Here is a 14,363-nt window from a genome sequence, read left to right as displayed (position 1 = left end):
ATATAACATCATTAAATTATTTTTCATATTTGTATAAAAACGTGGGGTGAAACCCGCGGGTATAAGCTAGTATTTTATAATTTTAAAATTATATTTGTACCTATGCCGCCCTCTGCCAGGTCTCCGAGAGCACATAGTGTAAATCCAGGGCTGGTAATAGCTAATTTCATCAGACTTTTATGAACCAATGTCTCAAAATAGCTAAATAGTCTCTTAAATATATCTTACATTGCTACTTTTCGTTTTTTGATGGTTTTGTAAACAAAAAATGCAAGAAGGTGCTTTAGACATGAAGAAAAAGATTATTAAAGATTAGCAGAGTTTGATTATTATACATAATAGTTAATAAACATGCATAAATCCGCGTACACTAGGCTTTTTTATGTGATGAATAAATTCATAACTCAGGTATTTTCTTTAATGCGACGGTTTTCTTCTTAATATGTCTGCTCATGATCAGAATTTTTTATTTTTTTTTCTACGATCGTAACACCGTTATACGTTTTTCGTTTCCGGTATAAATAGGGGTTATTTCATTTGTATATGACATCAATGCATCCAAGTCAGACATCTCCTTTCTACAAATTCGATAATGAAAAATTGGGAGTGGATTGCCCGTATTAAAGTAGATTTTGTATTATACTCACTGCCAGTCGGAACCATGATCTCTTAGCATTGTAAACCCGTCTCCTCCCTCTGCCAGGAAATCCGGCGCTACGATACGATAAATTTTCGTTGGATCGAAATCCTCGTAGACAGGAATTTCACATTCGGCACAGCGTACTTTTATATCGACTACTCGTTCACCTGCTGTGTTGGCAAAGTTATAGGTTATTTTTAGCCCTGCAACTTGAACAAATATATAGGAGCTAGTGACTCCATTTTCCAAGTCAATCGGGCTAACACTGTATTCCAAAGCTTCTAATAGTTTATGACCAGGAAGATTAAATGCGGCGAGTTTGTTCTCAAACGGCGACATTGTCACTATATGAGCATAAGTGAGGTCTACAAAACAAGTTGCAATTAAAATTGGAGCAGTATACAAATCGTATTCTTTTATTTGAAATGTTTGCTACTCACTGCCTCTGTAAAGTGGAACACGCAAAGCCCCTGTATTCACAATGGCAATGGAAACATTTGTCCAGGGCTGCTCTGAGAACGGGGTTAAACCAGCAAACTATATGTGATTAAAGACAAATAACGTATTTTTTATATTTAGGTATTCGAAATTGTAATATTTACTTACAGCGTGTATCATGGCATCACAAAAGAAATTTCCCAAGTTGCACTCACCGTTGCTGCATGTTGACTTTCTCAATTCAACTTTCGTCTCGCCCTGAACAACAGAGCCCACTTTATCGATCTCTTCTTTAATTGGCTGGAGAGCTGCGACAGTTTCTGAGTCTGAAGGGTATACATCGACGAATCAGAGAATGAGAATATAATAATTCGTTTATAACATAAGTACATATGTACATAAGGTGGTCCCAAAAACCAAAGTTTTTTTTTTATAACGCATACCCCCTCATTTTATTGGTTTTGTCTTAAAAACTATCCAAGTAAATTTTTATGCAATTCGGACCACGGCAACCCATGCCGGCTTGCAGTAAAGGTTATCAAAATAATCTTTGTGCAGTTCGCGTGTTTTGTTAACTTACTCATTTTACTTGTTTTTGTTATTTTTTGGAATTATAACAATTATATTCAACAATTTTTATTGAGCTCGAGGCCGCACAGTGGTTCGGATAGCAGATCTAGTTGGACGAAAGTCAAAATTTTTTTGTTTTTAAAATACTTAATGGTACTTGGAATACATTCCTGACAATACATTCAAATAGAAATTGCATTTATTAAAGCATTAACATATGAAAACAAACAAAAAAAGGTAAGTCAACGCCGCCTATTTGAGAACTCTATTTTAAAAGCTGAAATTTAACTTAAAAGATTGCTAATTGCTCTCACAGATAATTGCATAATTGCAAATTGACTTTATAAACAAAAAATTACACTTATTCCGCTATAGATTCAGAGGTCATAAGGCGTACTTAGCACGGTGCATAGACAACTGGCTGAGTCAGTGGGATCGTCGGTTCGAAGACTACTGAAAGAAGTCTGATGAGGAAATGTGGTGATTTCCGAAATAGCTATCACTTCTACAACTTTTTCAAATTATTGTTGCTTTTCCACAATAAATTTTCATTATAAAGCGGCCTCGAGATCAATAAAAACTGTTGAATATAATTGTATAAGGCCAAAAAATAACAAAAACAAATAACTTAAGGACGAGCACACCTAAAAGTTAAACATTCTAAAAATAGAATTATTAGCAAAAAACCAACAATACCAACAACCACATGATCAAGTGAATTGGCATAACAAAAATGAAAATAGTGGAAAAAAGCAAACGATAATTTACAAGGCGTACTGAGCACGGTGTATAGGCAACTGGCTGAGTCAGTGGGATCGTCGGTTCGAAGCCTACTGAAAGAAGTCTGATGAGGAAATGTGGTGATTTCCGAAATAGCTATCACTTCTACCATTTTTTCAAATTATTGTTGCTTTTCCAAAATAAATTTACTCATTTTACTTCAATATAATGCGGTATTACTATACTCAGTATTCCCTGCTGAAGTCTAGAAAAAAGAAGTCTGATGAGGAGATGTGGTGATCTCCGAAATAGTGCTATAACTTCTACCGCTTAGACTTTGTTGCTTTTTCAATTTTTCCTAATAAACAATCGTGGTACAAAGCTCAATAAAAATATTAAAAATAAAATGTTAATAAGCCACAATAACATTGACAAATACATAGTTTAGGAAGAGCCTGCCTGAAACTATACAAAAAAGCAAATAAGCAAATGGATGTATAGAATTTACAACAACAACCACGCTGTCGAGTTTAAATAGCGGCAAATCAGCTGCACTTGATAGTAGTTGGTTGAATAAGGAAAAATGAATTAGCAACAAGAGTTTACGGGATGTACATAGCTCAGTGGTTAACGCTTCTGACTTTGAACATCGAATTCGCAGGTTCGTTCCCTGCTGAAGTCTAGAAAAAAGAAGTCTGATGAGGAGATGTGGTGATCTCCGAAATAGTGCTATAACTTCTACCGCTTAGACTTTGTTGCTTTTTCAATTTTTCCTAATAAACAGTCGTGGTACAAAGCTCAATAAAAATATTAAGAATAAAATGTTAATAAGCCACAATAACATTGACAAATTAGGGCATAATATTTAGTAAATCTGTGTTTTAGTCAGGTAGTCAGGACTTTTCCCAAAGGACTATAAATTATAATATATTTCCAAAATTTTGCACAAAATATGGATATATGGGTATCAATTAAAAGAAAAATTCAAGGCAAGATTAACTATGACCTTTTGGAACATGTTAAAAATGTCCTTTAAAAATATTATCCTTCAAGATTTTTAACTTTTAATTATTTTTGAAGAATCTTGGTTTTATTTAAATCCTATAATTATATACAGGGTGTCCCAGAACTCAACGTCAAGCCGAAACGGGGTGACAGGATTGATTGTAACCATCATGAGAAAAATCAGAAAAAAAATCTATCCCATGCAGTTTGAAAATTATGAGCATTTAAGAAAGACCTAGAAATTTGGTCAAACTGTAACCATTTTTCGGTTATTGTGGTTAATTTTTATTATTTTTGTTCATTTAAACTTTGGAACCTTAACCCTAAATAACATTTCTAGAACCTAAGTTAAAAATAATGGGAGGATGGTTCCGTGCGCAGAAGTGGAAAACTTTTGACTGCCATTCACCTGGGAGTGGCCAGAAGCGATTCTTGTGCGTACGGTTCAAATCGCAGCTCACAACGTCCGGATATTTATATCCACGTATCCTCTGGGTAGCAACCAAACACCCGTTTGGGAGCGAGCTAAAGTGAGAAGGCGTAAAACTTCGCGTGCGCTGGGTTTGGGTCCCGCCACGTTAAAACCCCGCCCAATGAAAAGAAGCAAACAGCCTCGGATGAGACCCCCTTTTTCTGATGACGACCACGGCAAACGTATAAAGGACTATGATTTAAGGGTATGCTTCTGGAATATCCGGACCCTTAATGGGGAAGGTGCCTCTGCCCGGCTGGTTGATGTCCTCGAGAAGACAAAGGCTGACATCACCGCCATCCAAGAAATGCGATGGACGGGGCAAAGTAAAGTAGCGTGAAGCCTTGCGACGTCTACTACAGTTGCCACGTAAAGGAGCGCAAATTCGGTGTTGGATTCGTGGTAGGAGAGAGACTCCGTCGCCGAGTACTGGCGTTCACCCCGGTGGACGAACGTCTAGCCACAATCCGCATCAAAGCTAGATTCTTCAACATCTCGCTCATCTGCGCCCATGCCCCGACGGAAGAGAAGGATGAGGCGTCCAAGGATCTCTTCTATGAGCGCTTGGAACGTACATATGAGCGCAGCCCCCGACACGATGTCAAAATCGTGCTTGGCGATTTTAATGCCAAGGTGGGCAAGGAAGGGATCTTTGGCGCCACTGTCGGAAAATTCAGCCTCCACGACGAAACGTCCGATAACGGACTGAGGCTGATCGACTTCGCCGGGGCCCGAAATATGGTAATATGTAGTACTAGGTTCCAGCATAAGAACATCCACCAAGCTACATGGCTGTCTCCAGATCGAAAAACGAGAAACCAAATCGATCATGTTGTGATAGACGGAAGGCATGCTTCAAGCGTTTTGGACGTACGTACACTCCGAGGGCCAAACATCGACTCGGGCCACTATCTTGTTGTACCCAAGATACGCACCCGCCTCTGTGCAGCAAAAAATGTGCGCCCAACAATGCAAGGAAAGCTTAACGTCGAAAAGCTGCAATCACAACAGACGGCCAATTTATTCGCCACTCGACTCACACACCTGCTCTCTGAGAGCACTCTTCAACAATCCGACGTACGCGAGCAGTGGAACCACATTTCCCGATCATTAAGTACCGCCGCCGAAGAAGTAGTTGGATTTCAGCGAGCCCGAAAGAACAACTGGTACGATGAGGAATGTCAAGAAGCCGCAGAGAAAAAAGATGCCGCCTACAGGGCCACGATGCGATCGGGCGCAACGCGAGCCATGTGGGACCGTTATAGGGAACTGAAGAAGGAAGCGAGACGTATTTGCCGCAATAAGAAGAGAGAGGCCGAAATACGTGAGTGCGAAGAGCTTGAGATGCTGGCCGACAGGAAGAACGCCCGAAAATTCTACCAGAGGGTTAGGCGACTTACGGAAGGTTTCAAGACCGGGGCGAACTCCTGTAAGAACAACAATGGCGACCTAGTGACCGATGTCCAGAATATACTTAAATTGTGGAGGGAACACTTTTATAACCTACTGAATGGTAGCAGCGCTGAAAGTAGTGAGGAAGACGAACCCAAGTCCCCAGTCGATGATGATGGAGTAGCTGTCCCACCGCCTGACTATGACGAGGTACGAATAGCGATTACGCGGCTGAAAAACAACAAAGCTGCTGGAGCTGACGGCCTGCCAGCCGAGCTATTCAAGTACGGCGGCGAGGAGCTGATTAGGTGCATGCATCAGCTCGTATGCAGAATATGGTCAGATGAACGCATGCCCGACGACTGGAATTTAAGTGTGCTCTGCCCAATCCACAAGAAAGGCGACCCCGCCATACGCGCCAACTACCGCGGAATTAGCCTTCTAAGCATAGGTTACAAGGTCTTATCGAGCGTATTGTGCGAAAGACTGAAGCCCACCGTCAACGAGCTGATTGGACCTTATCAGTGTGGCTTTAGGCCTGGAAAATCCACCATAGATCAGGTATTCACAATACGCCAAATCTTGGAAAAGACCCGCGAGAATAGGATCGACACACACCATCTATTTGTCGATTTCAAAGCCGCTTTCGACAGCACGAAGAGAAGTTGCCTTTATGCCGCGATGTCTGAATTTGGTATCCCCGCGAAACTAATACGGCTGTGTAAAATGACGTTGAGCAATACCACCAGCTCCGTCAGAATAGGGAAGGACCTCTCCGAGCCGTTTGATACCAAACGAGGTTTCAGACAAGGGGACCCCCTTTCGTGTGATTTCTTTAATCTTATGTTGGAGAAGATAATAAGAGCCGCAGAACTGAACCGTTCAGGCACAATACTTTATAAGAGCGTACAATTGCTGGCGTATGCCGACGACATCGATATTATCGGTAAAAACAAGGGCTACGTCTGTTCTGCCTTCTCGGGATTGGATAGAGAAGCAAAGCGAATGGGTCTGGTGGTGAACGAGGACAAAACGAAGTATCTCCTGTCAGCACACAAACAGTCAGAGCATACGCGTCTTGGCACCCACGTCACTGTTGACAGTTACAAGTTTGAAAAAGTGGACGACTTCGTTTATTTGGGAACCAGCATTAACACCAATAATAATGTCAGCCTTGAAATCCAACGGAGAATCACTCTTGCCAACAAGTGCTACTTGGGCTGAGTAGGCAATTGAGAAGTAAAGTCGTCTCTCGTCGTACAAAGATCACACTCTATAAGTCACTCATCATGCCTGTGCTGGTGTATGGCGCGGAGGCATGGACAATGAAAGCATCTGATGAGGCGGCTCTTGGAGTTTTCGAGAGAAAGATTCTGCGAAAGATTTACGGACCTTTACGCGTTGGTGATGGCGAATATCGCAGACGATTTAACGATGAGCTGTATGAGCTTTACAACGATATAGACATAGTGCAGCGAATTAAAATTCAGCGGCTCCGCTGGCTTGGCCATGTCGTTCGGATGGACAGAAACGCTCCTGCTCTGAAAATATTCAACGCGGGCCGCGATGCTGGGAACAGAGGAAGAGGAAGGCCTCCTCTGCGTTGGAAAGACCAGGTGGAGAAGGACTTGGCTTCACTTGGCATTTTCAATTGGCGTCAGTTAGCACAGAAGAGAAATGACTGGCGTGCTGTTTTGGACTCGGCCAAAATCGCTTAGGCGGTTACAGCGCCAAATAAGAAGAAGAAGAAGAAGTTAAAAATAATGACACAATTGCCCCAAGTTTTCTAGAATTAAGACTATTTGTTAAACTATGAATTTAAAATGTTTATAATTTGTCGACTTTGAAAGCCCCTCCTTTAAAAAGAATGTACTAAAGAGCCTTGCAAGTGCCATTAAAAGTTCGCGCATTTAATCAGGATTGTAAAATGGTACAATACTTGTTAGTTTCATACTAAAAAAAACGAGTAAAAAAACAAATAAGAAAGTCTAAGTTCGGGTGGAGCCGAACATTAAATACCCGGCGCAAGTATTAAATATATGTTTTTTCACCTTTCCGAAAGCTACCGCTAGATGGTAAGCCGGGGTGTATCAATTTTGAGTAAATTAGCGTCCTTAAATTTCGAAATATTGCAGTTTCAAGCATTTCTGAAATTTACCGTTATATGAAAAGCGGCCGTAATTTTAGTCCGATTTCAATAATTTTCAACGTTTTGCTTTTATGTAAAAAGCTCAATAAAAATACCGAGTTTGTTACAAATTGGTAGAACGGTTACCGATATACATATATGTGATCATAAGTGGGCGGTGCCACGCCCATTTTCTAAAATTTTACCAAAACGTATTTCTTGGTAAAGAATTGTTGCAAGCATCAATTTTGAATAAATTCGCTTTAATATTTACTGATTTATCGAAGATTTTGTATTTCTCTAAATTACCGTTATATGGGATGTGGGCGTGGTTGTTGTCCGATTTTTTTAGATTTTCGGCCATTTAGTATGCTGTACCAAGGCCAACAACTGTGCCAAGTTTGGAAGAAATTTGTGCAGCGGTTACCAAGATATACACATGTAACCATAAGTGGGCGTGCCTACGCCCATTTCCAAAAATTTATAATATTCTTATTTTTCGTCTAAAAATTGTTGTAAATATCAATTTTGAGTGAATAATCTTCAGTAGTTACTAAAATATCGCAGTTTTCGTATTTCCGAAAATTACCGTTATATGGGAAGTGGGCGTGGTTATTGTCCGATTTTTAAAATTTCCGGCCATTTAGTATGCTGTGTCAAGGCCAACAACTGTACCAAGTTTGGAAGAAATTGGTGCAGCGGTTACCAAGACATGTAACATGTACACATGTAACCATAAGTGGGCGTGGCTACGCCCATTTTCCAAAAATTGATAATATTCTTATTTTTCGTCTGAAAATTATCACAAATATCATTTTTGAGTGAATTGTCTTCAGTAGTTACTAAAATATCACAGTTTTCGTATTTCTGGAAATTACCGTTATATGGGAAGTGGGCGTGGTTACTGTCCGATTTCGCCCATTTTCAATACCAACCTACCTTGGATTAACAGAAACCTACATACCAAATTTCGTTGAGATATCTCAATTTTTGCTCGAGTTATCGTGTACACGGACGGACGGACAGACGGACGGACAGACAGACATGGCTTAATCGATTTCTCTTTTCATTCTGATCATTTATGTATACATTTATCTATATCTATCTCGATTCGTTTTGGCTGTTACAGACAACCGTTATGTGAACAAAATTAATATACCCTTGTGCACAAGTGTGCTCGGGTATAATAACAACCTCAAGTAACCCGATTTTTGCTAACCCATTTTACTCAGTTCAAATGTTTTTTATTCGCACAAGCTCTTGGTAGGTTCTTAATTTTACGGCAAAATGATGAGAGAGATGGATAGTGGACATGTTTGCCATAAGCGAGCGAGACAGATAGTGACGCCACTTTTACCAAAGTCAACAAAAGTAAGTAAAATTAATAAAATAATGAAAAATCTTGACATAGTTTAGTTAAGGTTTATTGGAATAAAAGTCAGATAGGGAAATAACATTTTTTATTACAATAAATGTTCAAATTGTTTACCATCAGCCTCAATACACGCCCTACATCTTCTTAAAAAAGATCTACTTATTAGCCTGGCATATCCTCGAGAGTGGATGTCCTCAGCTGCATGAGAAATTCGTTCACGCGGCTCGGCTACGCTCTCAATAGGCTTTGAATAAACTTTCTTTGAGAACGCCCCAATAAAAAAAAAAAACGGGATTTAAATCTGGGGAACGGGCTGGCCACGAGATAGTGCCTGAACGTCCAATCCACCTTCCCGGATATTCCTGGTCAAGGAAATCTCTTGCTTGCACTGCGTAATGCGCTGGGCAGCCATCTTGTTGATACCACATGTGGCGACGATCTGTTAGTGGTATGTCCTCTAACAAAGTTGGTAAATTTTCTCGTAAAAAATGTAGGTAATTCGTGCCATTCAAGTTCTCAGGCAGGTCTAAAGGCCCAATAATTTTACCGTTTAAAATTCCGGTCCACAGGTTTACTTTAAAGCGATACTGGGATCTGTCTTCTCGCATTAAATGTGGATTCGCCACATGCCACTCGTGAAAATTGTGTAAGTTTATGTAACCATCTTTTTTAAATGTAGATTCATCTGACCAGAGAATTTTTTGGATGAATTGGGGATTTTCATTATGCATCTGTAGCATTGTTCTACAAAATGAAATCCTTTCAGGATAATCTCGAGGAAGAAGACTTTGAACTTGTTGTACGTGAAACGGATGCATTTCGGCTCTTTGTAAAATACGATGTGCTGTGCTTTTGGGTATTCCCGTTCTTTCTTCAATTCCACGAACGGAAATACTTGGGTCATCTGCGACCTCTTGCAACACTTCTTCCTCGTAAGGAAAGCGAGCTCTACCTCCAGCCCGTATTTGATTCGGGAAATGGCCGCCCTCTGTGAGTGAACGGTGCACATTAACAAACACGCGGTGATCCGGGTAGCGCTCTAAATTTGGATATCTTTCCCGATAAAGTCTAGCGGCGGCACTTGCGTTGCATCTGCATTCTCCATAAATGAGGTGCATGTTCGCATATTCTTGTGAAGTGTAGCGCGTAGGCATGGTAGATAACAAGGATGCCAACACAAAAGTCCAATTCCAAAAGAGAGAAGCCAAAGTTGCCGGTATGTAATCAACAAGTCCAAAAAGCCATAGTTGTCAGTACTAAATGAACACAAGCGAATACGGAAAGGTGTGCTGTCAGTGGCGGATTTATCGTACAGGCAACATAGGCTGAAGCTTAGGGCGGCAGAATTAAGGGGCGGCAAAATTTAAGACAGCTAAATTAAAAGAAAAAAATTTATTTGGATTCAGCTGCACTTGAAATTGTGTTTGTGTCTGTAAAATATTATTAATGATTCATCTCATTCAATACAATTCAAAATTAGAATTACGCTGCGAATTTTTCCTTAGTATAGCAGTCGTTGAAATTTCCATTTAACTTTCATTCACGCGGCTTAGAAACCTGACGGCGCGCCTGCGCGTGACGCAAAGAAACAGCCGACACGCTGCCCCGAGAACGAGAATCATCTAAAAGGTTACCACACTTGACAACACTGCCGAAAAACGAGCGTGCATTTTCGAGAAAATTCTTGATTCCAAGCCCACCAGTTTTTCATAAGTGTATCATAACGTGAATAATCTGAAGGTCAGCTTCCGTCGTATGTGAAATTAGGCAGTGTATCTGTGTATGGTCTTCTGTTTGTCTTGCGCGAGGTCAAAAAATCTTCCGGATGAGCGATTTTATTTTGTATACTCGCATAGCGCTACTTCAATGTCCTGATAATTGGATATTTCCAATTGTAGCGCAGAAAGTTTTAAAACGCGTGAAAAACTATCTCAGATCTTCATTGAGCGAAAACAAACTGAATGCTCTTGCGTTGCTGACTATAGAGTCAGATTTGTTTCTATCTATCGATTGTGAACATATTATCCGCGAATTCGCAGCTGAAAAATCAAGACGTAAAGAACAGTGAAAAAGAAGTGTTTGAAAGAGGGTTTTTGTTGAATACCTTATCCATGCTGATGTCGAATTTGTTAATTCCGTTATGTATTTCATTATTAACGAACTATATTGTAATAAAGCACTGACAATAACAATCATATTTGATATATATATATATTTTTTTTTTTCGTGAAAAAAGGGCGGCAAGTTATGAATTGCCTAGGGGCGGCAAATATTTAAATCCGCCACTGTGTGCTGTAGGCGAATGAGCGAAACGTACTAACTGCAGTGTTGCCGTTACAGCGTCAGACTGGTAGCGTAGCCATTTGCTTGGTATGGCGACCGTATCTGTTTCATTCGCACGCGTTTAAACGACGCATCTCCGTCTCACTGCGTGTCTCGCTCGCTCATGGCAAACATGTCCACTATCCATCTCTCTCATCATTTTGCCGTAAAATTAAGAACCTACCAAGAGCTTGTGCGAATAAAAAACATTTGAACTGAGTAAAATGGGTTAGCAAAATTCGGGTTACTTGAGGTTTTTATTTTTTTACTCGTTTGTTTTTTTAGTATGAAACTAACAAGTATTGTACCATTTTACAATCCTGATTAAATGCGCGAACTTTTAATGGCACTTGCAAAGGCACTTTAGTACATTCTTTTTAAAGGAGGGCCTTTCAAAGTCGACAAATTATAAAAATTTTAAATTCATAGTTTAACAAATAGTCTTAATTCTAGAAAACTTGGGGCAATTGTGTCATTATTTTTGACTTAGGTTCTAGAAATGTTATTTAGGGTTAAGGTTCCAAAGTTTAAATGAACAAAAATAATAAAAATTAACCACAATAACCGAAAAATGGTTACAGTTTGACCAAATTTCTAGGTCTTTCTTAAATGCCCATAATTTTCAAACTGCATGGGATAGATTTTTTTTCCGATTTTTCTCATGATGGCTACAATCAATCCTGTCACCCCGTTTCGGCTTGACGTTGAGTTCTGGGACACCCTGTATAAGCATATTGAAGGATAAGCATTGCAAAGGATATTTTCTTTTCTTTACTTTTTTCGATTTCCTTGGGAGAAATCCTGCCGTCCTATTAAAAATTTAAAGATGCAGATTTACTATAAATGCATTGAAATATGGGAAATATATCGAATTTTTCGCATTTCCAAAGTTTTCATGGACGATTAATTCAAGCTATCAACTAAAACTTCAACTAAAAGTCGATACGGTTTATCGTTATCCTACAGCCAAAAAACTTCATATATGTATATGGTATTTAGGATAAAAAGCACCAATACGGACCCTCCATATCAAAATTTGCAAACACATTTTTTTCCATATATTCTTAGGAAAGTCTAATGTACATATCTACATATAAATAATAATAAGGGGCATGGTGAAATTATGAGAAAAGAGGTAGGGGTTTTAGTAGAAGATTAGTTGTTAAATGTCATCCGCATTAATCGATTGCAGCTTTAAAGTTTGTATGTATATTTGTGTTTATTTTAGAAAGTTGATTTTAGATGGAAAAATCAGGAGCTTCCATACCAAAATTAAATTTTTCAACATGTATTAAAATGGCTTCTTATGAGCAGCTGACAAAAATTATTTTTCAAATTGCCTAACAATAATAATATTTTGGCGCTTACAATTTTTATAAGTGTAAGCCAATCTTATCCTCCAATTGTGTGTGTGTCTTGTTGTTGTTACACAAATGCAGGAACATACAGCTTTACTATTGCCTTTCGAGGGGCCACCGCTGTTAGAAATACGTTTTCTAATTTAGATGTTACCCAGACAACGGATCGAGCCCAGGTCCTACGAAGTTGTAGTACGCACTTCTTATAACGCAGCCACATTCTTTATAAGTTTTGAAAATAATTCTAAATTGTCAAAATTTATTCGCAGTTGAACCTTTTTTTTCATAAAAGAAAAATAGCTTTTGGAACGTTCGCTTAATTCTGGAGCACAAATGCTGTTTTGGGCCTTGGAAAGGATGAACCGTTGCTTCTGAAATCATGAAAATTTACGAAGAAAGAAAGTCGCTCCAATTTTTTCTTTTAATTTCAATATTATTTTAATTTTTTTTTGATCTCACGTAGCCTACTATGATATTAAAAAAAAACTTTATTTTTATAACAGTTTAGAGACCAGAAGCAACAATAAAATACACGTAAATTTTGTTTTTGTCTAATGATAATAACTCTTCCTATACACGTAAGTACATACAGTGAGTTTAGGCACAGCGAATTTTTACAATACGGGCAACTATCTTTTGAATATTTTATTTTTCGCAAATTTTTTTATAAAAGTATGGTTAAATCACAACAAAAAGCCCAAAAATTAGAGTTCCAAACTTTGTGGAAAATTAAAGAAAATTCTGCGAAATTTCATTCAAATATTGCACTTTTTATTTACGTTCTCTAGAAAAAGTTGAGTATGCAGTTTTTTAGCCCCTTCAATTTTGATATAATAAAAAGCAAGTATGAGGAAGCTAGGACTTACCATTGATTTTTGGGAAATTTTTTTGTTGAAGGTTTTGCACATTTTTTCCATATAAAAAATTATCAAACATTATTTTATATGGAGAAAATGAGCGACACCTTCAACAAACAAACAAATTGCTAAACATCAATGTTAAGTCCAGTGTTGCCAGAGAAAAATTTCGTTTGGAGCTAAAACGGGCGAAAAAAAGAGCTAAATAATACTATTGGTAGCTAAACTGAAGAGCTACATATTTTTGTTAAGGTTGAGCATTTATTGACGTAAGGTTTCTTTTATATTTTTGGCAATTTTAATAAAAACAACGAATTTTATGAGTTTAAGTCCTAAAAAAATATGTTAAAACCAAAATAAGGTGCATATATTTCGAATTCGTTGCTATGGCAGTGCTATAACAGTGAACTAAAAATACCTTAGAAACTGTTAAAGTCTGTAATTTCAGATATTTGAATTGAATAATTTTTTCGCAAAATTTTTCTGGGAAGTTTTACTTCCAGCTCTCCTTAAAAGTAAAATTAGTAAGGTAAAACAAAATCCGCGCTATCAGAAAAAGGATTTTCTTTTAATTAATTTTTGAATTCTTTAACCTAGATCCAAGAGTTTATGGTGGATACATTGCATCTCGAAATTTCCATTTTATCAACGCTTAAGTTTTGGCTTATATATACCAAATACAACTAAAACTTTCTGGAGCTAAAAAAGTGCTAGATAAATTTGAATAGAGCTAAAAAAGGAGCTAGGAGCTAGAACCCAATTTTCGGAGCTAAATAGAAAAATAAAGAGCTAAATCTAGCTACAAAAGCACTTTCTTGTACTAAAATTTAATGGGCTAAAAAATTGCGTACTCCACTTTTTTCTAAAGAGTATAAATATAAAAGTGCAATATTTGGATGAAAATTTGCAGAATTTTCTTTACTTTGCATAAGGTTTGGAACTCTGATTTTTGGGGTTTTTGTTGTAGAATTAACCACATTTTTATAAAAAATTAGCGAAAAATAAAATATATTCAACAATTTTTATGAGCTTGAGGCCGTTTTAAGTGAAAACTTATTGTGGAAAAGCAACAATAATTTGAAAAAA

The 14,363-nt window shown here is 38.1% G+C and overlaps 1 protein-coding gene across 1 annotated transcript in view; it reads right to left on the bottom strand.

Moving 5' to 3' along the window:
* Positions 1-305: 305 nt before the first annotated feature.
* LOC118734063 (apyrase-like) overlaps positions 306-14,363 on the bottom strand; it is a 37,540-nt gene continuing 23,482 nt past the window's right edge. Inside the window, exons 2-5 of the mRNA XM_036463757.1 lie at positions 1,247-1,404; positions 1,081-1,177; positions 648-1,005; positions 306-578 (exon numbers count right to left, since the gene is read on the bottom strand). Coding sequence (XP_036319650.1) covers positions 479-578; positions 648-1,005; positions 1,081-1,177; positions 1,247-1,404 — 713 coding nt within the window. The 3' untranslated portion in view covers positions 306-478. The remainder of the gene's footprint in view (positions 579-647; positions 1,006-1,080; positions 1,178-1,246; positions 1,405-14,363) is intronic.

This window comes from Rhagoletis pomonella, unplaced genomic scaffold (genome assembly GCF_013731165.1).
Source record: "Rhagoletis pomonella isolate Grant_MI unplaced genomic scaffold, Rhpom_1.0 Rhpom_scaffold_00002, whole genome shotgun sequence".
Classification (NCBI taxonomy): domain Eukaryota; kingdom Metazoa; phylum Arthropoda; class Insecta; order Diptera; family Tephritidae; genus Rhagoletis; species Rhagoletis pomonella.
This window is presented reverse-complemented; position numbering and strand designations above follow the sequence as displayed.